The 22,373-nt window shown below is 50.2% G+C and overlaps 1 protein-coding gene across 1 annotated transcript; it reads right to left on the bottom strand.

Annotated features, from left to right (window-relative positions):
- Window positions 1-4,139: 4,139 nt before the first annotated feature.
- On the bottom strand, window positions 4,140-20,734 carry Tbx21 (T-box transcription factor 21). Its single transcript, XM_048450890.3, has 6 exons — window positions 20,066-20,734; window positions 7,835-7,989; window positions 7,405-7,526; window positions 5,801-5,959; window positions 5,610-5,671; window positions 4,140-5,416 (listed from the first exon to the last, which is right to left on the bottom strand). Exons 1-6 carry the CDS (start codon window positions 20,551-20,553, stop codon window positions 4,798-4,800), a joined length of 1,605 nt encoding a protein of 534 aa, XP_048306847.3. The 5' UTR covers window positions 20,554-20,734; the 3' UTR covers window positions 4,140-4,797.
- Between the last annotated feature and the right edge of the window lie 1,639 nt (window positions 20,735-22,373).

The raw sequence follows: 22,373 nt of genomic DNA, 5'->3' as shown, positions 1-22,373 counted from the left end.
CAGCTTCCAGAGAGATGGGTTATAGATGCCTAGTCACTGGCCAATTTTTGTCTGTTTGACATAAATTGGAGTCATTTGGGAAGAGGGAACCTCAGCTGAAGGATTGTCTCCATCAGACTGACCTCTGTGACAAATCACACAGCCTCAGAGCGCCACCAAACACACTACTCTCAATCCCAGTTTATTCAAGTCACGAGCCCCTTCCTGGAAACTGTGCCAAGGTATGGGGTGGCGTATGAGATGAGACACAGTCCCATCATATAAACCTGGCTCCAAGGAGAGAGCGTGGGGACAGAATTTTCCAAAGGACTCTGACTGAACTGATTATTTTGAGACATAGCCCATGTAGCCCATGCCGGCCTCCGACTTCCTATGTGACTGAGAGTGACTTGTGCACACGCTGCTACGCAAAGTGGAGCTGAAGATTAAAACGCCTTCTAAAAGGACGAACGGTAAGTGAACTAACTCATCCCCGAGGGAAGCATTGAGCCCCAGGGCTCGGGACAGCCAGAGACAGTGGAAGGAGGGGTTGCAGTCCCTTCAGAGAACTGGTAGAACATCCAAAGTCTGAATTCAGACGTGTCAAGATGCTCATGTCTGCTTCTCACGCTAAGTACCGGGAGCCATTTCACTACCACTTCCTTCTAGAAGTAGAGAATGTCCTTCTCTGAAGAGGAGAAGAACGAACACAGGGTTGGGAACACTAAAGGCAGAAAGAAGGGAAATGCAAGGTGGAAAAAGGGAAATCAAAGTCACGTTTGGCTGGAGCGACTACTCTCTGAGTAAAAGCACTTGCCACCCAAGTGTGAGGACCTGAGTTCAAATCCCCAGAGTGCATGTGAATGCTTGACATGGAGTTCAAACACCTGTAATCCCTCCTTTCCCAGAAGACGGGAGGTGGAGCCAGGAGAATCCCCCAAAACTCTCAAGCCAACAAATTGCAAACACAGAAGAAAAACAATAGAATCCTTGTCTCAAACAAGGTGGAAGGGGTGGATGGATACCCAAGGATGTCCCCTGACCTCCAAGTGCATGCCACAGCACACACACACACACACACACCCCACAACCACATACATGTGCATACACATGCATACACACGCACACACGCACCACACACAATAAAGTTGGAGGTAATAAATGGGGTTCAGCTCCCTGTCCTCATGCCCCACTCCCAGAATGCTGCAGCTGCTGAGGGGTTTCCTCTGGAGAATGGATCACCTTGGGCAAGGTCTCTGTGTATTGACACTGCAGGGGATGCCAGCTCTCGATAGTCTGGGAGGAAACAAGGTCTTTGGAAGAGACTGTGCCCTCGGTGTAGTCCAGGCTGATTCCCACAGGGTCAGGCTACCAACCTGATGCTACTGGATGTCATTAGGGAAAGCTATGTCTGTTCTGTGTCAACTTAAAAGAGAATGAGCAGATTCATAGAAAGGAAGTGAGGTCATCCTTCCCAGAAGCTTTGTTTGAGGGGGCCCTGAAAGGTGAGCACAGCCTTCAGGTATGAAGAGGGGCTTCATTAGGAGAGATACTCACCATGGATGGCATGACTGGGGTTACCCTGAAGGGACATAGGGACCTTTTAGTTCACCTACGATCAGGAGAGACATGGCATCACAGCCACAGATATAGCCACAGTGGGACCTTGAGGAGGGACAGAGAGAGACTTTCCTCCAAACCTAGCTTCTGACTCGCACAGATTGTCTGTGGCTGTACAAGCATCCTACCCCATGGTCTAACCTGGCCTACGTGTCAAGGGACGCGAAGCAAACACCAGACAGGACCACAGACTGGACCTGTAAGACCATAGTCCACTAGTTCTTTGGCTCAGAGGTTAAGAGCATTGCCTGCTCTTCCAAAGGTCCTGAGTTCAAATACCAGCAACCACATGGTGGCTCACAACCATCTGTAATGAGGTCTGGTGCCCTCTTCTGGCCTGCAGACACACACAGAGACAGAATATTGTATACATAATAAATAAAAAAGAAAAGAGTTAGGGGAGGGAGGGCAGAGCTGGGCTTGCTTTTCCCTCAGAGATCTAAGAACTCAACAGTCACAGCAGGCATCTGTTAGCTCTTCCTCTTAAGGGACAGATTGCACAGAAGTGTGCCCTGATTCCTGGGAGAGAGAGGCAGACAGAGGGTCTTTAAAAAAAAAGACAGGGTCTCTACTACACAGTCCAGCTGTCCTGAAGCTCTATGTGGACCAGAGTGGCTGCAAACTCACAGAGATCTGCCTGCCTCTGCCTCCCGAGTTCTGAGATTAAAGGTGTGAGCCGCCATACCCGACACAGTCAGGCTTTATAAACTGCTGAGTCAGCCCCGGGACCCCATTATCAGCTTCTCCACGGGGTGGGATCTGGGGAGGGGGAATCGCCCTTCCAGATCTCCCCTAGGGTGAAGTGCTTGCCTAGCATGCCTGAGGCCCTGGATTTGATCCTTGGTAATGGCAGCGCGCACGCGCGCGCACACACACACACACACACACACACACACACACTGTCACATGACTTCAGACCAAGATATGTAACATTCAATATTCAGAACACCGAGGATGAAGAGAGGACCAAAATTTTAACATGAATAAATCAAAATGGCTTTTAGAAGCGACAGCATAAAGTAGAATATAATGGAGAAATATGTTAAGAATTCACACTCTAGAGGTAGAGAGGTGGGCTAGTGGTTAAAACACTGGTTGTTCTTCCAGAGGTCCTGAGTTCAATTCCCAGCAACCACATGGTGGCTCACAACCACCTATAATGGGATCTGGTGTACTCTACACATAATAAATAAATCTAAAAAAAACCCCAAAAAACTCTAAAAATATTTACACACTTTCTCTCGTGTGTGTGTGTGTGTGTGTGTGTGTGTGTGTGTGCGCACAGGCATGCGTAGGCATGGAAATCAGGACAGTCTTCTGAGATCGGCTTTCTCCTGCCATGTTGAGATGGGGTCTCTGTCTCTTCTCCAGTGTTCTCCAGCTGTGCCTCGTACCTATGGCTCATCCCCTGGTGAGCTGCTAAGATATCCCCCGTCTCTGTCCCCCATCACCTAGGAGCACTGGGATGCCAGGTGTTTGCCACCAAATGCAGCTTTTACATAGGTTCAGGGCATCAGGCTTGTGTTTTCAGGCCGTGCCGTTAGTGCATTTACTCCCTGTTTTTTAAAAAGAAACAGAATTAGAAAGACAGGTGGCTGCTGTCTGTCATCCTAGCACTCGGAAGGATGAGACAGGAGGATCACTACAAGCTTCAAAGCCACCCTGACTTACAATGTGAGAACCTGTCACAATAAATACGTAAGTAGAATAAAAGAGGAAGAGAGAAGCTGGGTGATGGTGCACACCTCTAATCACAGCCCTTGGGAGGCAGCGGCGGGTGGTGGGGGTGTATCTGAGTTCAAGACCAATCTGGTCTATAGAGTTCCAGGACAGCTAAGACTGTTACACAGAGAAACCCTGTCTTGAACCCCCTTCAAAAGAAAAGAGGGAGAGAGAGGGAGGGAGAGAGAGAGAGAGAGAGAGAGAGAGAGAGAGAGAGAGAGAGAGAGGGAGGGAGGGAGAGAGAGAGAGAGAGAGAGAGAGAGAGAGAGAGAGAGAGAGAAAGTGGGCCTAGTTCCCAGTTCCCGATGACAGCTCTCCCTGAGGACCTTGTCAAACGCTGATCTCAAACCCTTCCCCTGTACTAAGCTGGTTCCTATGAAACTGCTGATCCTGTGTGGCTGATCCTGACCTGCAAAGGGTGGCAGCCTCACACAGTTTCTGCTTACGCCTTCAACACTTGAACAAACCTAGAAACGGGAAGTGTTAAATGGCAAAGATACATCAAGAGTCCTTTCTCTCCTGGGTCGGCCCTATCCAGCCCAGTCTTGACTTTGCTCTCACCCTGCCTTCCCCCAGGTCAGGGTGCTGAGAAGGCAACACAGGCTGAGGGGCTCTCGGGTCACATGTGGCCGCACGAGCCATCAGCTGGAGTACTGAGGAGAAGACAAACTCTAAACTCAGTTTATCCCTAAGTAAGGTCACTTTAAGATCCTAACAGTTCACCCCCAAAACAAGAGCCCAGGGACCAGCAAACCTCACCCGCCCCCTCCCCCCCACCCCCACCCCTACCCTGCCCACAGAAGCAGGACACACTCACCGACTGGTTCCATGTTTATTTTCAGAAAGTGATGAAAGCAAAGAAAACAACCAGACACCACTCTCCCTACAATAAATAGCCTCCCCATCCCAAAGAAACCAAAAAGAGAAAAGCGTGTGTTCACACCAGTTCCAAGTGACCTCGCTCGGTGAGATGTGCACCCTTCTGACCCCTTCCTCTGCACCCACTCTCTTGTCTCCTCACAAAATCACCTGAGTCCTCTCCCTATTCCTGGTTGACTGTCTGTTATAAAAATCCACGGACCTTTCCTCCCTGGTCAAGAGATTAACACAGAAGAGAGACTAACAGTTCAAAGTTCTTCCGCAGGAGAAGGGGCTATGTCTCCAGGCCTGGCCTCTCTCCTGATCCGTCAGAAGCCATGAAGTCTCTCTGGGTCCAAAACTTTCTGGAGTCCACTCTCCGGGGAACTGGTCAGAAGCAGCACCGGGTACATGACTGTAGTTCGGGCAGAGGAAAGGGCAGGGGACACGTCTGTCACATTTCCTTGTGGGCCAGGAAGTAACAAGTGAAGCCCAGAATCCTTCTTGCCCTTCTCCTTCCCCAACCAATCACTACACGGGGAAGGGACGACTCAGGGCTTCTCCGTCCTGTGTCTGTTTTCTAAATTAGTTGGCGCCCTCCAACCCAGTGACATCTTCTCAGTTGGGAAAATAGTTATAAAACTGGCCCTCGGGTTCCTTGTCAAAAGGAGAAGGGGCCCCAGCAGGAGAGGAGCTGTCGCCACTGGAAGGATAAGGGGAGATCCGCCTCCTCTTAGATTCTCCTTCGCCTAGTCCGGAGTCGTTGGGCTCCTGCCGGAGAGGGGTGATCTCAGTCCACAGCGAGGGGGAGCCCTGCTCCTCTGGTACACGTCCCTCTGAGGATCCCAGGCCAGGGTCCATGGGCAGAGTTCGCATGGGGCGGAACCAGCCAGCTGGACTCATCTTGGGAGGGTACTGAGGGGCCACAGGCCAGCCAGCTCCGGGTGCCAGGACTTCTTGGCCACGGTAGTAGGGCACGGTGGGCCCAGAGGCAGAGGGCAGGAATGTGGGCTTCATGCTCACTGCTCGGAACTCGGCTTCATAACTGTGTTCCCGAGATGTCCCCAACCAGTAAGGCTGTGAGACCATATCCTTGGGTTGGCCAGGAAGGTCGGGGTAGAAACGGGTGGGAACGGGATACTGGTTAGATATGAGAGGTGAGTAGGGGTCTCCCCCTAGCAGTTGACAGTTGGGTCCGGGCGGGGAGGGAACATTGGTGTCAACAGATGCATACATGCTGAAAAACAAAACAAAACAGAAAATGTGAAAAAAAAAAAGACACAAGTATGTCTCTTTCTTCCTGTTTCTCCCTCCTTGGCCTGCTTGCCCCCCCCACCCCAGACTCCCGAAGCAGAGACAGGACATGTTGACCACTGATCCACAGTCCCATCTCAGAGAGACCAAAGGCAAGTTGCCGCCAGTGCGCTTACGACTCAAAGTTCTCCCGGAATCCTTTGGCAAAGGGGTTGTTGTCGATTTTCAGCTGAGTGATCTGGAGAAAGGGGAATAGAGTTGCCTGAGTCTGAGGCTCAGGGACTCCAGCTCCCCACCCTCAACAAGAAGGCCGGGCCCGCCCCCTAGCAAATGCCTGTCCCCAGGCCCTTTTGGCCCCAAGCCTCACCTCTGCATTCTGGTAAGCAGTCACCGCAATGAACTGGGTCTCTTGGAAAGTAAAGATGTGTGTATTAGAAGCATTGCAGCCGGCCTCTGACTCCCCATCATTCACCTCCACGATGTGCAGCCGGGGCTGGTACTTATGCAGAGACTGCAGGACAATCATCTAGAGAGGGAGCGAGGTGGTGGCAGGGTCACCGAGGAGCAGCAAGCTTCCTCCTGACCCCACTGTGGTCTCATCGCTGCATCCGCTCCCCCACCAGTGACGACCAGCCCTACCGTGGGACTAGGAAGAATCCCTGAGGACATCTCGTGCTGTCACCATCCTGCCACCATGCCTCTTCTCTTGGGGGCACCTAGTCTTGCCTCTTATGATAGCTTGTGAAATCATGTAGAATCCTTCCTGATCCTCCATGTCAGTGAGATCAAGGTATTAGCATAGAGGTCATATGTGCACATGGGTGCCTCTGTGTGCAAGCATAGATGGAGGCCAGGGAATAACCTCGGGTACCATCCACTTTTTTGAGACAGGGTCTCTCCCAGGCTTGGAACTCAGCAAGTAGGTCAGTGAGTCCTAGGGATCCACCCATTTCTGCCTCCCCAGTGCTAAAGTTACTGGGTCATATCTTTATAGCCAGCTTTTCTTTTCTTTGTTTAACATGGATGGGTTCTAGGGATGAGACTCTGGTCCTTGTTTTTGCAAGGCAAATGCTTTACCAACTGAACCCTCTCTCCAGCTCAGGTTTTAAAAATCAGGATTGGGTGTTGGGCAGTGGTGGCGCATGCTTTTAATTCCAGCACTCTAGAGGCAGAGGCAGGCGGGTCTCTAAGTTCAAGGCAAACCTGGTCTACAGAGCGAGTTCCAGGGCAATACACAGAAACCCTATCCCAGGAAAAACAAAAAACAAAACCTGAACTGAAGCTGTGGAGATGGTTTGGCAAGCAAAGGGTCTTGCTGCCAAGTTTGGCAACCTGAGTTTGATACCTGGGATCTGTGTGATGGAAGAACAGAACCTACTCCAGCCAAGCTGTCCTCTGACCACCACAAACACAACATAGTGCATGTGCACCCCCACAACCGAATAAATAAATGTGTTAAACTAAACGAAACGAAAAACCTCAATGTTCAACGTGAGGATATTTTGTATCCATTCCCTGGGACACTGGAATCCGTCAAAGTTACAAATCATGACCTAGTGAAAAAGCTCCCAGGCTGGTTTGACCTGTGCTGGCCTGAGAGCGAGCCCTGCCAGAGATCCAGCGTTTTCCCACTTCATTGTCTTCTCAAGGTGGGCACCCAAGAGTTCAAAGAGGAAGTAAAGGTGCTGGGGCATAAAGTAGCTCAACTAATAGGAAAAATTGGTTGGTTAGCACGCAACCCATCCCTGGGTGCAATATCCAGAACCATATAAACCAGGCATGGTGGTCTGTGACTGAAATCTCAGCACTCAGGAGCTGGGGGCAGAAGGTCAAGGTCATCCTTGGCTAGGTGGGAAGGAGAGGAGGGGAGGAGAGTAGAGCAGAGGGGAGGAGACTCCAACAGAGTTGCTCTTAGGAAGTGTCAGGGGAGAAGGTCTCAGACGCAGGGGGAGGTGGGGCTGACTGTCCTACCTGGGTCACATTGTTGGACGCCCCCTTGTTGTTGGTGAGTTTTAGTTTTCCAAATGAAACTTCCTGGCGCATCCAGTGGGCTCCGGTGTTGGGGGAGTCTGGGTGGACGTATAAACGGTTTCCTGTGGACAGTTAACCTTATTGCCAAGTAGCCCTTGAACAGACCCTGAGATGTGGGGTTTTGCCTGTTCTGAGAGGAACGTAAGAAAGATTCAGGGGAGGGGACAGGCAGGTTGGACGGGGCAAATGAGGGCAAAGGATTGAGTTGAGTGTCCTCTGCAGAACTGGAGAAAAGGTGACAAGCCAAAGGAAGGTTGAGGTGGCGCATAGGATACAGAACTTTCACATCGGGACAAGAGCTTGAACAATCCACCAGGGGGCGCCAGTCTGGGAGAAAAAGCATGCCCACTGCTCCGAAAGGGGGTCGTACCTGGCATGCTGCCTTCTGCCTTTCCACACTGCACCCATTTGCCACTCTGGTACCGCCAATGGTGCTGGTCTACCAAGACCACATCCACAAACATCCTGTAATGGCTTGTGGGCTCCAGTCCAGCCACAGTGAAAGAGAGGAATGGGAACATTCGCCTGCGGGGAACAGAGAAGTCCCAGGGTCCATTAGGCCAGTGGTCAGTCACCTGTGTGCTCACGGTGTGCTGCAGCCAGCCTCCACCTGTTCACAAGAGCCACTGGCAAGTGGACCACAAGCTGGTTTGTAGATGTAACTGAAAATTAATTCGTAGGGCTGGGGAAATGGCTCAGCAGGTAGGAGCACACACTGCTATGCCTGAGAATCCGAGTTCAGATCTCAGCATCCACATCAGGCCTGTAACTCCAGCTCCAAGGTGACCCAATGTCTCTGGCCTCCACAGATGTCTGCATGCACAGGTACACATAGACACACACAGAGGAGCATGCATAGGCACACACAGGCTCATATACACGCAGAGGCACGTGCAGGCTCTTTCACACACACACAGAAGTACACACACAGACACACACATAGAGGCACATTCAGGCTCACACATGCACACAGAGGAACACATACACGGATTATTAAAAATAAATCTTTTTTTAAAAAAAATTAAATTGTGCTAGCCGGGTATGGTGGCACACACCTTTAGTCCCAGTACTTGGGAGGCAGAGGCAGGAGAATCTCTGAGTTTGAGGTCAGCCTGGTCTACAGAGCAAGTTCCAGGACAGCCAGGGCTACACAAAGAAACCCTGTCTCGAAAAACAAAATAAAACAAAACTTAAAACTCTACAAACATAACAATTAAATACATTCTCTAAGAGCCAAGGCATCCAGCACTCGAGAGTCTCTTTCCCTTGTTTTCCTTGGCTGTACTGTGGTCTGAGCTGGAGCTGATTTGGGGCTGCTGTGTGAGTTGGTAGAGGAACTGACAATGGCTGCTGTGCATCTCCCCAGCTCTTGTTCAGCCCCATCCTTCTGGTAGCTCGGATACACCACTGTCCCAGTTACACCACGGGAATCAGCAGACGCTGCTACAAATCAGTGCCTGTCTTTGGCAGGGCTAGTGATTCTTGATGCATGCCCGACAAGCACTCTGCCACTAAGCTACATCCCAGCCTGCAGACTTTTGAAAATGCTTTCCTCTCAGATCAGCGACTAGATATTTATCTGGAAACCACCATCTCTAACCCTAGTGTGTTTCCTGTGTGGGCCAAAGGCACCAGCCAACACTCCAAAGGTAGTTCCCAGAAGGGTTATGCCTTGGTCCCACCTTCTCCACAGCGACTCCTGCGCTCCGCAGCACGCTCCTGCTATGCTCCCTGAGCGTCCCTCCCTGCCCCACAGCTCTACAGAACGGTCTGCCCCATGCCTGTGCCTTCAGAAGCTCAGTTAACACCCTAGGTGGCCAGAAGCATCTAATCGTCCTTATGCTTAAAGTCTTGGGTCCTAGCAAAAGAAAAGTGAGTGGGCTGGATGCTGCATTATCCCCCATGGTTCTGGAGTGAGAGTCAGAAGAGGAAGCCCTCTCCTGCGATGGCCTTCCCCCAACTTCCACCATCTCTGCCCCTATTATCGTGATCACTACAACCACCACCTCCATATCACAGCCACATCGCTCTCACCGCTATCTCCACCATCACTGCAGCCACCGTCTTCACCATTACAGCCTCCAGCATTGCTACAGTCCCCACCTCCACAGCCATCTTCGTTACCATTGCCGCGCCATGATTACAGCCACTGTCCCTCTGACCGGCACCTGATCTCCACCATCACTGCAGCCACCACCTCCGCCATCAGTACAGCCACCACCTCCACCATCAGTACAGCCACCACCTCCGCCATCAGTACAGCCACCACCTCCCCCATCAGTACAGCCACCACCTCCACCACCTCCACCACCTCCACCATCAGTACAGCCACCACCTCCGCCACCAATGCAGCCACCACCTCCCCCATCAGTACAGCCACCACCTCCACCATCTCCATTACTCCAGCCATCTCCACCATCATGATCACCACCACACTCCGACTTGTCTGTCATCACAAGAGCTACTGTTTCAGCCTCACCACCATTCCCATTGGTCACCCATCACCACAACCATCCTGTCTCCGACCACTCCTACCGCCATCGCTCCCATGCATCTTAGCAGCAGCCTTCAGGGTCACAACCACCACTAGCAGCCTTAGAGCCATCGCAAGTTCCAAAAACTGAGCTCTTTCCTCAGAGGCAAATCCTCACTGGATGTCCCTTCCGCTCCCACATCCCTCCTCCTAGGGGGCCATGTAGGATAGGAAAGCACAGGTCTCTCAGTTAAGAAAACCTCTCTACTAGACTAGCCTTGAACTCACAGTATAGCTAAGGATGACTTTGAACTTCTGGTCTACCTGCTTCAGTTTCCAAAGTCCTGGGATTACAGGTGTACACCATTATACCCAGTTTGTGTAGTGCTAGGAGTCCATCCAAGATAGTGAATTCTAGACAAGAATTCTATCAGCTTAGCTACATCCCTAGCCCAAGAAGTAAGTATTGAGAAACTGGGTGGGGAGAATGCTTAATATTTTCTTTTCTTTTTTTGGGGGGGACTTTTTTGTTATTGTTACTTTGGTTTTGATTTTTTGAGACAGGGTTTCTTTGTAGCTTTGGAGCCTGACCTGGAACTCATGCTATAGACCAGGGTGATCTCAAACTCACAGAGATTCGCCTTCCTCTGCTTCCTGAGTGCTGGGATTAAAGGTGTGCGCCACCATCAGCCGGTCAGATCATAGTTTCTGAGCTGGAGAGATGGCTCGGGTGGTTAAGAGCACTTCCTGCTGTTTCAGAGGATGCAGGTTTGGTTCCCAGCACCACATCAGGCAGCTCACAAGTGTTCGCCACACACACACACACATAAATAAAAATAAATGAGTTTGAGGCCAGCCTGGTCTATAGAATAAAGTCCAGGACAATCAGGACTACACAGAGAAACTCTGTCTCAAAAAATACTTAATTGTTTAAAAACATAGGGAGCAGAATGTGGTAGCACTTACCTTCATTTTATTCTATTTTATTGAAACAGGGTTTCTCTGTGTAGCTCTGGCTGTCCTAGAACTCACTCTGTAGACCGGGCTGGCCTCAGGTTCACAAATTCTACCTGCCATGCCTGGCTCGGCACTCGACTTTAATCTTAGTCCTTGGAAGGCAAAGACAAGTGCATGTCTGTGAGTCTGAGGCCAGCCTGGTCTCCATATGGAGCGCTAGGACACCCAGCTCTATAATAGAAAGACCCTGTCTTAAAAGGGGTAGGAGGCCTGGAGAGATGGCTCATCAGATAAGAGCACTAGCTGCTTTTCTAGACAACCTGGATTCAATTTTCAGCAACCACACGATGGCCTACAACCAGTAAGACCCGTTTCAAGGGATCCAATACTCTCTTGTTGGCCTCAGCAGGCATTAGGCATGCATGAGGTACACATTCATACATGCTGACATAACATCCGTACACATAATATGTATAATAATATATAATATATATATGTCAGGCTTGGGTGGCACACAGCTTTAATCCCAGCACTCAGGAGGCAGAGGCAGGCAGATCTCCCTGTGAGTTTGAAGCCAGTCTGGTCTACATAGCTAGTTCCAGGACAGGCTCCAAAGCTACAGAGAAACCTTGTCTCAAAAAACAAACAAAAGAAAAAAAGAAAAAAGAAGGGAGGGGGAGAGAAGGAGGGAGGGAGAGAGAGAAGGAGAGAGAGAGAGAGAGAGAGAGAGAGAGAGAGAGAATGATGTCTGAGAAATGACCTGCTAGGTTCACCAACGGCCTCCACACACATGTGCACAGCTATACGTGTAAATATACCATACACACACACACACACGCACACGCACGCGCATGCACACACACGCACACACACACACACACACACACACACACACGCACACACACACATGGCTAAGATTACCGGTAGAACCCCAGAATAACTCCCTGATTTACATGTCGCTTTGCTGGGAAGAAGACAGCAGTGGAGATGGACCTGGTACCACGCTCCCCTCTGTGAAGCTACTTACCATACCCCTTTCAGGGGACAGAGTCATGACCCTATAACTCTGTGCTTCCCCAAGAGCTAACTCATCTAGGGATGATTTGCAGGGTCATGGCTGGGGGCATAGTGAGTTCCAGGCCAGTCAAGGCTACACCGTGAGACCCTGTTTCCAGAAACAAAACAATGACTTGTTTCACACATCGACCAACTGACTGGGTCTTCCTTGAAGCAGGTGACAACTCTGCATTCCTCTTTTTTTTTTTTAATAATCTGTTTTTATTTTAAGTGCATTGGTTCTTTGCCTGTATATATGTCTGTGTGAGGGTGTCAGATTCCCCTGGCACTGGAGTTACAGACACATGTGTGAGCTGCCATGTGGGTGCTGGGAATTGAACCCGGGTCTTCTGGGAGAAACAACTAATACTCTTAACCGCTGAGCCACCTCTCTGGCCGCCAGCTCTGCACTTCTGTGTAGCCATCTGCAAGTGATTCTGGGAATCCTAGTCCACGAGTCCAGATGTGGGAGGAGGAGGAAGAGGCCGCGATGCTTGAGAGTATTGTGCATTCTGTAAGTATAAGACATTGCCAAAATATTTCCTGAGGTGACGTCAGTAATTGTGTCAGGGAGAACAGTTTCCCAAGAGCTGCCTCAGTATTGGAAGGTAAAAATATTTTTTAACTTATTTATCGGAGAGGGCATGGAACATTGGAGAGGGGAGAACGGCTTGTGGGAGTTGGTTCTCTCTTTCTGCCATTTGTGGGTTTCGGGTATTGAACTCGGCTCCTCAGCCTTGGTAGCAAGCAGCTTTATCCACTGAGTCATCTCACTAGCTTAATATCATCCATTTTGTGGACATTTTGTTATAACGACAAACTATTCTGTTTATTTTTTGAGAAAGGGTCTTAGTATGTAGCCCAGGTTAGTTTTGAACTTGTGATCTTCCTGAGCCTAAGTGCTGTGATTGTAGGATCACATATCACGGACATGCCCAGATCTTAAAATAAGTGTTTTGTTTTGTTTTGTTTTGTTTTGAGATCTGAAAAGTTGGTCTGGAATGTAACTTAGTGTAAGAGTGCCTGCCCAACATTCATGAGACTCTGGGTTCAATATAGCACCACCAAGAACAAAAATTCAGGGACTGGAGAAATGACTCAGCAGTTAAAAGCACTTGGTCTTGCAGAAGAGCTGGGTTCAATTCCTAGCACCCACATGACGGCTCACAACTATCTGTAACTCCAATTTCAACATCCTCTCCTAATCTTTGAGGGTACCAGCCATGCACGTGGTGCATAAACATACATACATGTGAGGAGAACACTCGTGCACATACATAAAATAAATCTAAATGACAAAAAGAATCTAGAAGGTTGGTGGGCTGTAATGGCTCATGCCTGCAACGCCAGCACTTAAGAGGCTAAGGAAGGCAGTGTACATGTTCAAGGGTCGGCAGCCTGGACACAGACAGCTCCAGTCTAACTACAGAGTCAGCCTCTCTCTCAAAAATAAAATAAAGCCAGGTGGTGATGGCACACGTCTTTAATCCCAGCACACAGGAGGCAGAGGCAGGGGGGTCTGTGAGTTTGAGGCCAGCCTGATCTACAGAGTGAGTTCCAGGACAGCCAAAGTTGTTACACAGAGAAACCCTGTCTCAAAAGCCAAATAAATAAATAAATAAATAATAGAAGTAAAAGTTTGGAGAGATGGCTTAAGGATACTTGCTGCTTTTATGGGTTACCAGGGTACCTGCATGAGCTCATAACGGCCTGTAATTCCAGTTCCAGGAGCTCTGACTGCCAACCTCCATAGGTTCTTCATACACACGTAGTCTACATACATACACTCAGACAGACACACACACAAACACACATTAAAAAATAAAATAAATATTTAAAAAGTAAAATAATAAGAAGCGAAAACATTCATTAACAGTTGGGAGAGTTGGGACTACGAGAACGGTGGTGGTGGCCCTGCCTCACACGAAGCCAAGCTTGCTTTCGCCGCCACCCCAGCTTCACAGAACCACATGTACTTACCAACTGAGCTACTCACCAGCTCTCTCCAGTTATCTTAATTATAATAATCAACCAATCATACTCAGAAAAGTGGGGATTACCAGCAATTAATATCCACCCACACGCCCACGGAGACCCGGCCTCTCCTCCCCGCCGAGGATATCTGCTGTCTGCTGCTGTTTGTGTTTATCACCCATTCACAGCGCACACTGTACACAGAAACGCTGGCACGGCCGGTGCGGGGCACTCCCAGGTTGCCCCGTCTCCAAAATATACAAACAGGGACCCCAGAGCCTCCTTTTTTATGTTTGTTTGCTTGTTTGTTTTGGTTTTTTGAGACAGGGTTTCGCTGTAGTTTTTTAGAGCCTGTCCTGGAACTAGCTGTTGTAGACCAGGCTGGCCTCGAACTCACAGAGATCCGCCTGCCTCTGCCTCCTGAGTGCTGGGATTAAAGGTGTGCGCCACCACCGCCCCGTTTTTTTTTTTTTGTTTGTTTGTTTTTATTTTTAAATATTACAGTTAGCAGTGGTGGCACATGCCTCTGGTACCAGTACTCAGGAGGCAGAGACAGACAGATCTCTGAGTTCAAGCCAGCCTGTTCTACAAGAGCTAGTTCCAGGACTGTTAGGGCTGTTACACAGAGAAACCCTGTCTCAAAAAACTAAAAAAAAAGAAAGAAAAGAAAAGAAAAAAAAAGAAGACGAAGAAAGAAAAACATCACATTTTATTATGTTTAATTTGTAGGTTTGTGCGCGTCCGTGGGTGCGCATGGGCACGCAGAGGTCAGAGGACAGCTTGCGGGAGTCAGTGCTCTCCTTCCCTGCAGGTCCAGGGATCTAAACTCAGGGCCTCAGGATTGGCGGGAAGCTCCACTACCCCTGAGCTATCTCTCTGCCCACTCCAGACACTTCATATTCTCGGTTTCCCTCTCTGAGCCCGACCTGAGTCGTCTTCATCAGTCACCACACTCAAAAGCCTCACTGCTACTGATCCACACCGGTAGGTGGGTCCGGGGTGGGTGGGAGAGGAAAGGCCAAGGGCAGAGTGAGTCAGCCCAGCCAGGACGCAGGGCTGAGGGGCTGCGGGCAGGTCTGAGATGGAAGAATTTTTCAAAAAGAAAGAAGGTCTGTGGGTGATAGGGTAGTGACTTGCAGGTCATTGGAACCCACAGAGGGACAGGCCAGCCTGCCAGAGGAGGAGGACTGAAAGGAAGCTGCTCTGGGCCCCAAACTCTGCAGCAAGAGGAAACAGCCCTGGACCTGCCAGATCACCGGAGCTCAAGCTGAGAAGACACAGAGGCCGTGGGGTTTGGTAGGGCTGAGTTTGGACGGTGGTGTGTCCTGTCTCCTTCCCAGGATGGAGCCTCTGGGTCCTGACTCAAGTGGAGGCATCAGAGGAAACGATGAGGAGCCACTGACCCCATCCCACAGGGACCCCCATGTCATGCAATATGGCCTTAGGAGATGCAAGCAGACTCTTAGGAAACACTCAGAGGCATTCAGGGGTTTCTTTTACAGGTTTCCTGATGGTATTTTTTTATTATTTATTCGTGTGTGTGTGCACATATACGTATATATGTGCATGTCCATTTAGAAGTTGGAGGACACTCTAAGGTGTCATTCTTCAAGCACTGACATTCATTCATTTATTTACTTCTTTCTTTCTTTTCTTTTCTTTTTTTTTTGTTATTGCTTGTTTTTTGTTTGTTTGTTTGTTTTTTGAGACAGGGTTTCTCTGTGTAGCCCTGGCTGTCCTGGAACTTGATTTGTAGACCAGGCTGGCCTCGAACTCACAGAATTGTAGCACGAATAATAAAAATCCAGAGACAGATATTGGGGTTCAAGCTGAAGGATCAGAGAAGCAAAGCAGCCAACCACTAGAGAGCTCTTGCCTCTACGAAATCTTCAGACTGAAAAGAGAGCGAGTTTCTGTTTCATCCTGCATTAAATTCCTCTCTATTGCTGGGATTAAAGCTGTGCACCACCACCACCCGGCCTCTATGGTTTGTAGACCCAGCTGGCCTCGGACACACAGAGAACAGCCTGCCTCTGCCTCTAGAATGTCGGGATTAAAGACAGGCGCTACCATGCCCTGGCTCTTACTTATTTATTTCAATACAGGGTTTTTCACTGCCCTAAATCTCTTTGATTAGTCTAGGCTGACTGGCCAGCAAGCCCCAGGGATTACAAACACCACCACACCTGGCTAATTGGCTAGGATATTTTGGGTGGTGGTGGTGTTTGTTTGTCTGGTTTTTTTTTTTTTCATAACAGGGTTTCTTTGTGTACCCATGGTTGTCCTGGAACTTACTCTGTAGACCAGGCTAGCCTTGAGCTCACAGAGATCTGCCTGCCTCTGCCTCAAAAGTGTTAGGATTAAAGGTGTGTGCCACCACCACTTGGCTGATTGGCTAATTTTATTTTCTTCTTTTTTGTTTCTTGAGACAGGATTTCTCTGGGTAGCCTTGGCTGTCCTAGAACTTACTATGTAGACCTGGCCTCAAAAATCAGAGATCCACCTGCCTGCCTCTGCCTCCCAAGTGTCTAGATTAAAAGCATGTGCCACAACGCCTAGGTTGTGGGGCTCTTAGCATAGGTTCTGGGGTTCAAACTCGGGTCCTCATGTTTACAAAACCAGCACTTCACGCTTTAAACCGTCTCTCCAGTCCTGTTCTCTCTCTCTCTCTCTCTCTCTCTCTCTCTCTCTCTCTCTCTTTCTCTCTCTCTCCTTCTCTTTTTGCAGATGGTAGTGGTGGTGGACAGTACCCATGTGCCATGGTACATGTCTGGAGGTCACAACTTGTGTGAGGAAGTTCTCTCTTTCAATCATGTGAGTCCTGGGAATCAAACTTGGCAGCCAGTGTCTTTCCCCATTAAGGCATTTTGACAATCATTTTTTAAGTTCCATTTTCTCTTCTTTCTTTCTTCCTTCCTTTCTTTTTTTCTATCTTTTTGTTTGTTTGTTTTTTCAAGACAGGGTTCCTCTGTATAGGTTTGGAGCCTGGAACTCGCTCTGTAGACCAGGCTGGCCTCGAACTCACAGAGATCCACCGGCCTCTTCCTCCCGAGTGCTGGGATTAAAGGCATGCGCCACCACCACCTGGCTTAAATTCTGTTTTCAAACCAAGCATGGTTTCAGTGCACACTTGTAATCCCAACATTTGGGAAGCTGAACCTGATGGGTTGAGAATTCCAGGCCAATGTGGGTTATATGAAGTAAGACCTCGTCTCAACCAAATCAACAAAAATCCACTTTTAGAGCAACATAAAGATTTAAAGCAGGGAGACCACCAATTTTAGGCTAATTTTGATTGCATGGCAAGATTCTAGCTCAAAATTACCACAACATGGCACATGCCATTAATGGCAGTACTCGGGAGGCAGGGCAGGCAGATCTCTATGAGTTCTAGGCCAGCCTGGTCTACAGAGTGAGTTCCAGGCCAGCTGAGCCAATATAATGAGACCTTCCTCAAAAACCAATCAAAGCAACAAAGAAAAAGACCAGCCCAATACTGAAAATTTTTGAAGCTAAGACTGCTATATTTAATTTTAATTTTATTTTTTATTTTGTTTTGTTTTTGAGATAGGTTTTTTTCAGTGTAACAGTACTGCCTTTCCTGGAATGTAGACCATTCTGGCCTCGAACTCACAGAGATCTACCTGCCTCCTGAATTCAGGGATTAAAGGCGTGCACCACCACGCCCAGCTTTCTAGTTTTATATAGTAAGATTTGTCATGATAAGCAGTTGGTTGGGGATGTGCGTCAGTGGTGAACTGTCTGTACGGCAGAACACACACAAGGCCTGGGGTTAAACTTTCAGCATTGAAAGAAAAGTAAATTAATTTTGGTTCTTTGAGACAGCATGTCAACCAGACAGGGTGGCGCACACCCATAATACCAGCACTGGGGAGGCAGAGGTAAGAAGACCTGGAGCTCAAAGGAAGCCTTTGCTACACAGCAGAGAGGAAGAAAGAAATTAAAACAAACAAACAAACAAAAACCCTCACTGTGTAGCACAGGCTAGTCTCCAAGTATGGGTATCACCATATGTGCATACCACAGCTGTCCTAAGAAATATGTCTAGCGAACTCTAGGCGACGGGTTCCAGTCGTAACACTAAAACAGAAAGGGGGAGGAAGGAAAGGAAGACATCCAAAAGGGAGGCAACAAAAGCAGCCAAGTGAAAATTCTGCAGTAGGAACACGCAGGAGAGGAGGCCGTGGGAGTCCAGTGTTTCATTTGGAGTGTACCCCTCCAAACGCCTCTCCTAACAGTCCACAGACAGGCCCCAGCCCAGCCATCACTGATGTTCTGGCTGATGCCGACTGCCCCTGACCAGGCCGCAGGATGAGAGGCTCCCTCCTGCTCCTGGCACACCACAAAGCACAGAGTTAGAGGCCCCACCTAGTCCGTTATGTGACAGAGTGTAAGACACTGGTTATCCCCACGACTCAGTGTTCATGAATATGAAACGGGGAGAATACCTGGCCTACCTAACCCACTGTGAAATAATAGAAGTGAAAGCGTGCTGGGGCGCCACGAAAGGCCTTCAGACAGTGTAGGTGGCTGTGGAGACCGAAGAAAGAGGAGTAGACAGGTACCATCTGAGCCCTAGTCCTAGCTCTGCTGACTGTGGTACCTCAGAAGAGTCCCTGGCCGTCTCTGGGCTTGTTTCCCTGTCTGTGCAGCACAAGTCGGAGTTTCTAGTTCCTTCTGGTTCATACACTCTAGAAACCTGGCCAGTACCTGGAGCCATCCAGAGGGAGGTTGGGGGAGCAGAGAATCCTCAGAAGGCTTTGGAGATGAGGGGTGGGCTGTAAACAAACACGTAAGTTTTATCCTCAGTTCATCCCAGTGGGGAAGAACGATTCAGCAGCTCGAAACCAGTTGGTCTTGGCAGCTAGGTCCCTCCGTCCGCCACAGACATCATCTGGAGGGAATATCCTCTAGTAATGCCACCTTGGGACCCCGCAAGGGCTTCTGTCCCCCCTCCTAGAAACCCCAGCTTTGCAATCTCTCCTTTACCACCCGAGTCTCCATCTCGACACCCTACATCCTAACTCAAAATCCACAGAGTCCTGGTCGCTCCCCACTGAGAAGGGCAGGTGCCTCTTCTCCTAAAACGCAAGGGAATTCACAGGGGTGTTGCATACTAAATGACCCCTCACAAACTGCAAGTTTCTCTTTCTTTCTTCAGCAAAGAGACTTCATCCTCCATCCGGAAGCAGCAGGCTGAGCTGCAAACCCTACCACTAATGCAACAGCCCAGGGGAACCCTCCATCTTCTAGCAGGCTGGACTGGTGAATAGCTGGGTAAGAAAGTGGGCACATTTTTAGGGACCAGCCTCAAAGGGCACAGTTCGGGACTGGACACCAGATGGGACTGATTCTGAATTTGGCCTGTTCAGGCACTGGGCATTTTTATCTTCATTAGTTTTACTGTCCCTCATCTCCACACAACACACACACACACACACACACACACACACACACACACACACACACACACCTCTCCCTCTCTCTCCCCTCAGACATATGATATCAAAGTAAGACCGGAAAAGAAACTTGGCGACCGCTTCTTCATGTCACCAAATCCCAGTCTGTCCCGCCACCCCCATACACCAAAGCCACCCTGAGCGTGGCAGCAGTGAAGGCAGGGACGCTGAGATCCCAAAAGATTCTGCCCCTAACACTTCAGTTTCCCATACACAGGGACTGAGAGACGGCCAGCTTCTGTCAGGCCCAGAATATACTCTAACCCCGCTCCGACCCCAGACTGAGGCAAGGAGCAAGTCTGGGACCCTCCGGCTAACTCTTGGTGAAGCGAGAGTCACCGTTTTTCCTCTGCACCAAAGTAACTTCTAATTGCGCCCACACCATCATCTCTGTCCTTTTTTGATCTCTGACTGTTGGTGTGACAAACCCTAGGCATCCGCAGCTCTACAGAGTTTGCGGAGTCCTCCCTGCTATCCTGCTTCCCCATCTCCTAAGACTGAAGCTCAGACTGCGAGCACGAATCAGCAACGTGTAGCTTCAGAATTTGAAAGAAAAAAAAAGGGAGAGAGAGGAAAGTCCTTGCTCTGGCGGGCCACCGAGGCCAGACCCTCGCCGGCTCCGCCCTGCGAGCTCGCAGCGCTCGGCGCGCGCCACACTCACCGTCCTTGCTTAGTGATGATCATCTCTGTCTGGTGCTGGTTGAACTTGGACCACAACAGGTGGTTGCTGAGCGCGACTCTTAGCTTTCCCGATACCTCCAGCCCCGCGGGCAATGCATAGTCCTCGCGCGGCGCTGGGTAGAGCCCGGCGCGCGGATCTGGGGCAGCGTAGCCATCCCCTGGCGGGTAGCCCTCGGCACCCGCGGGCGGCGGGAAAGGCTCGCTCGGCCCGGGGAAGCCGGCCGCCTGGGCCCGGGGCGGGTAGGCGTAGGAGCCGAGGAAGCGGCCCGGTGCGGCAGGCACCAGGGCTCCCCCAGAGTAGGGCGTCCCTAGGCTGCCACCTGCACGGCGATCGGTCAGGTCCTGTGTGCCTGGCTCCGGATAGAAGAAGCGATGCTGCTGGTCCGCTCCGGGCCCCCGGCCCTCGTCACTCGGCATCGGTTCGGTGCCGGTCAGCATGTCTCCGCAGCCCGGCTCCACGACGCCCATCCGCAGCGGGCTGGGCGCCTACCCGCAGCCGTCGAGGAGGCCCGCGGGTCGTGGGGGCAGGGGAGACGGAGACGGGGTCCGGGGACGAGTGGAACACCACCCGAGCTGGGGTTGGGACCTCTGGCCCCTGAGCGCGCGTTGGGGAGGCGCGCAGCTGCTCCGGGGCTCCCTCTCCAGAGGGCCGCTGTCACTAGCGGCGCGGCGGCCTTTGCTGTGGCTTTATGAAGCTCCTTGGGTCCCCTCACCCCGCCACCTCGGCCCCGCCCCGCCTCGCCCCGCCCCCTCGTGGCTAATACAGCGCGAATTCGCTTTTGGTGAGGACTGAAGCCCCCACCACCACCACCACGTAGAGGGGACCAGTAAGTCTCCGTGCGCCCCGAATCTGGCAGAGTCAACCTGCCACCTGAAACTCGAGAGGTTTCTCTCCTCCAGGAAATTCCGCCCATCCTGGAAGGAACGGCAAAGGCCCTTTCCCCAGATGGGACCATCTGAGCATTCTCACGGCTCTTTCAGGCTCGGAGCTACTTAGACTATACATATTCAACAGATATCTGTTGCTGCCTCTTGTATGCCCAGGCTCTATGACTTTTTTGCACGAAATGTTTGTCTGCCTTCTCTTGGCTAGAACCCCCTCATCGTCGCCACCACCCTGGCCGGGAGATGATGTTTGTCCCTCTAGTCCAGAAGCTGATTTGGAAGCTGTTGGACAACAGGCTCCCAAAAGCATTGCGCCCAAAGCAGCCCTCCCTGGGCTGAGCTGACTGAAACGCTCCCACAAAAGCTCGTTCACGTGGCAAAGCAGCCAGTCAAAGACACGGGAAGTAGCACTTGGCTGTCAGTGTTCAGAGTCCCAGAACTGACTGACTCTGTGATTCGGGTATGTGGGACCTGGGTAAGTCACTTCCTTTGCCTGAAAGTCAGTCCCTCAGGCCTGATGGTGTAGGCTGGGGCAAATAAACATTCGTATTGGGGGTGGGGGCTGTGAATCTTACATCAGCGGCTGTCGGTGTGCTGCATTTTCCATTCTGTTATAGAGGAAACAAGGTGACTAGCAGGCACCCAGAGCTGGTTAATAGCCCAGCGCATGCTCTGACGGAGGAGTGTCCTTTCTCCGCTGTTCTATTCTGCTAAGGGAAGTCACACACATTGAGAAGTATCCTTCTTCTCCCAGTTGAAAATGAACCATTGGGAGCTTTCTTACAAAAGGAAAAACGTTCTCAGGGCTGAGGATGCAGTTCAGTTGATGGGGAGCTGCCTTGCATACACCAAGCTCTGGTTCCTTTCCCAGCTTTATACAGATGGGGCATGGTGGCAAATCACTGTAATCCCAGCACCAGAAAGGTGGTAAAGACTCAAAAGTTTAAGGTCATCTTCATCTACAATTTGGGCCAGCCTAGGTTACATGAGATCTTATCTCAAAAATAAGTAAATAAAAATGAAAGCGTCATTTGAAAGTTATCTATTTATTGTGTGTAGGCATGTGTGCCATGGTGCATGTTTGGAGTTCAAAGGACAACAGTGTGGAGTCTGCTCTCCTCCCATCTTTATGTGGGTTCTGGGGCTCAAACTCAGGTCGTAAGGCTTGGACAGCAAGCGCCTTTACCTGCTGAACCATCTTGCTGGCCCCAATACTAAAACATCTTTCTATAGGAAAGTTTAGCAGTGCAGAAAAGCAAGGTTATATAAATTACCCCTAGTTTTAGCTCCTCAAAGCAAACAGTAGGGACATTTTTGAGGAACATCCTTCCAGATGTCCCTCCTGTATACCTTCTCTCTGTGTCTCTGTCTTTCACACGCACGCGTGCGTGATTTTATATAAA

This window comes from Myodes glareolus, chromosome 9, assembly GCF_982192425.1.
Source record: "Myodes glareolus chromosome 9, mMyoGla1.1, whole genome shotgun sequence".
Taxonomy (NCBI): Eukaryota; Metazoa; Chordata; class Mammalia; order Rodentia; family Cricetidae; genus Myodes; species Myodes glareolus.
The sequence above is the reverse complement of the archived record's forward strand: the minus strand, read 5'-3'. Positions and strand labels throughout refer to the sequence as shown.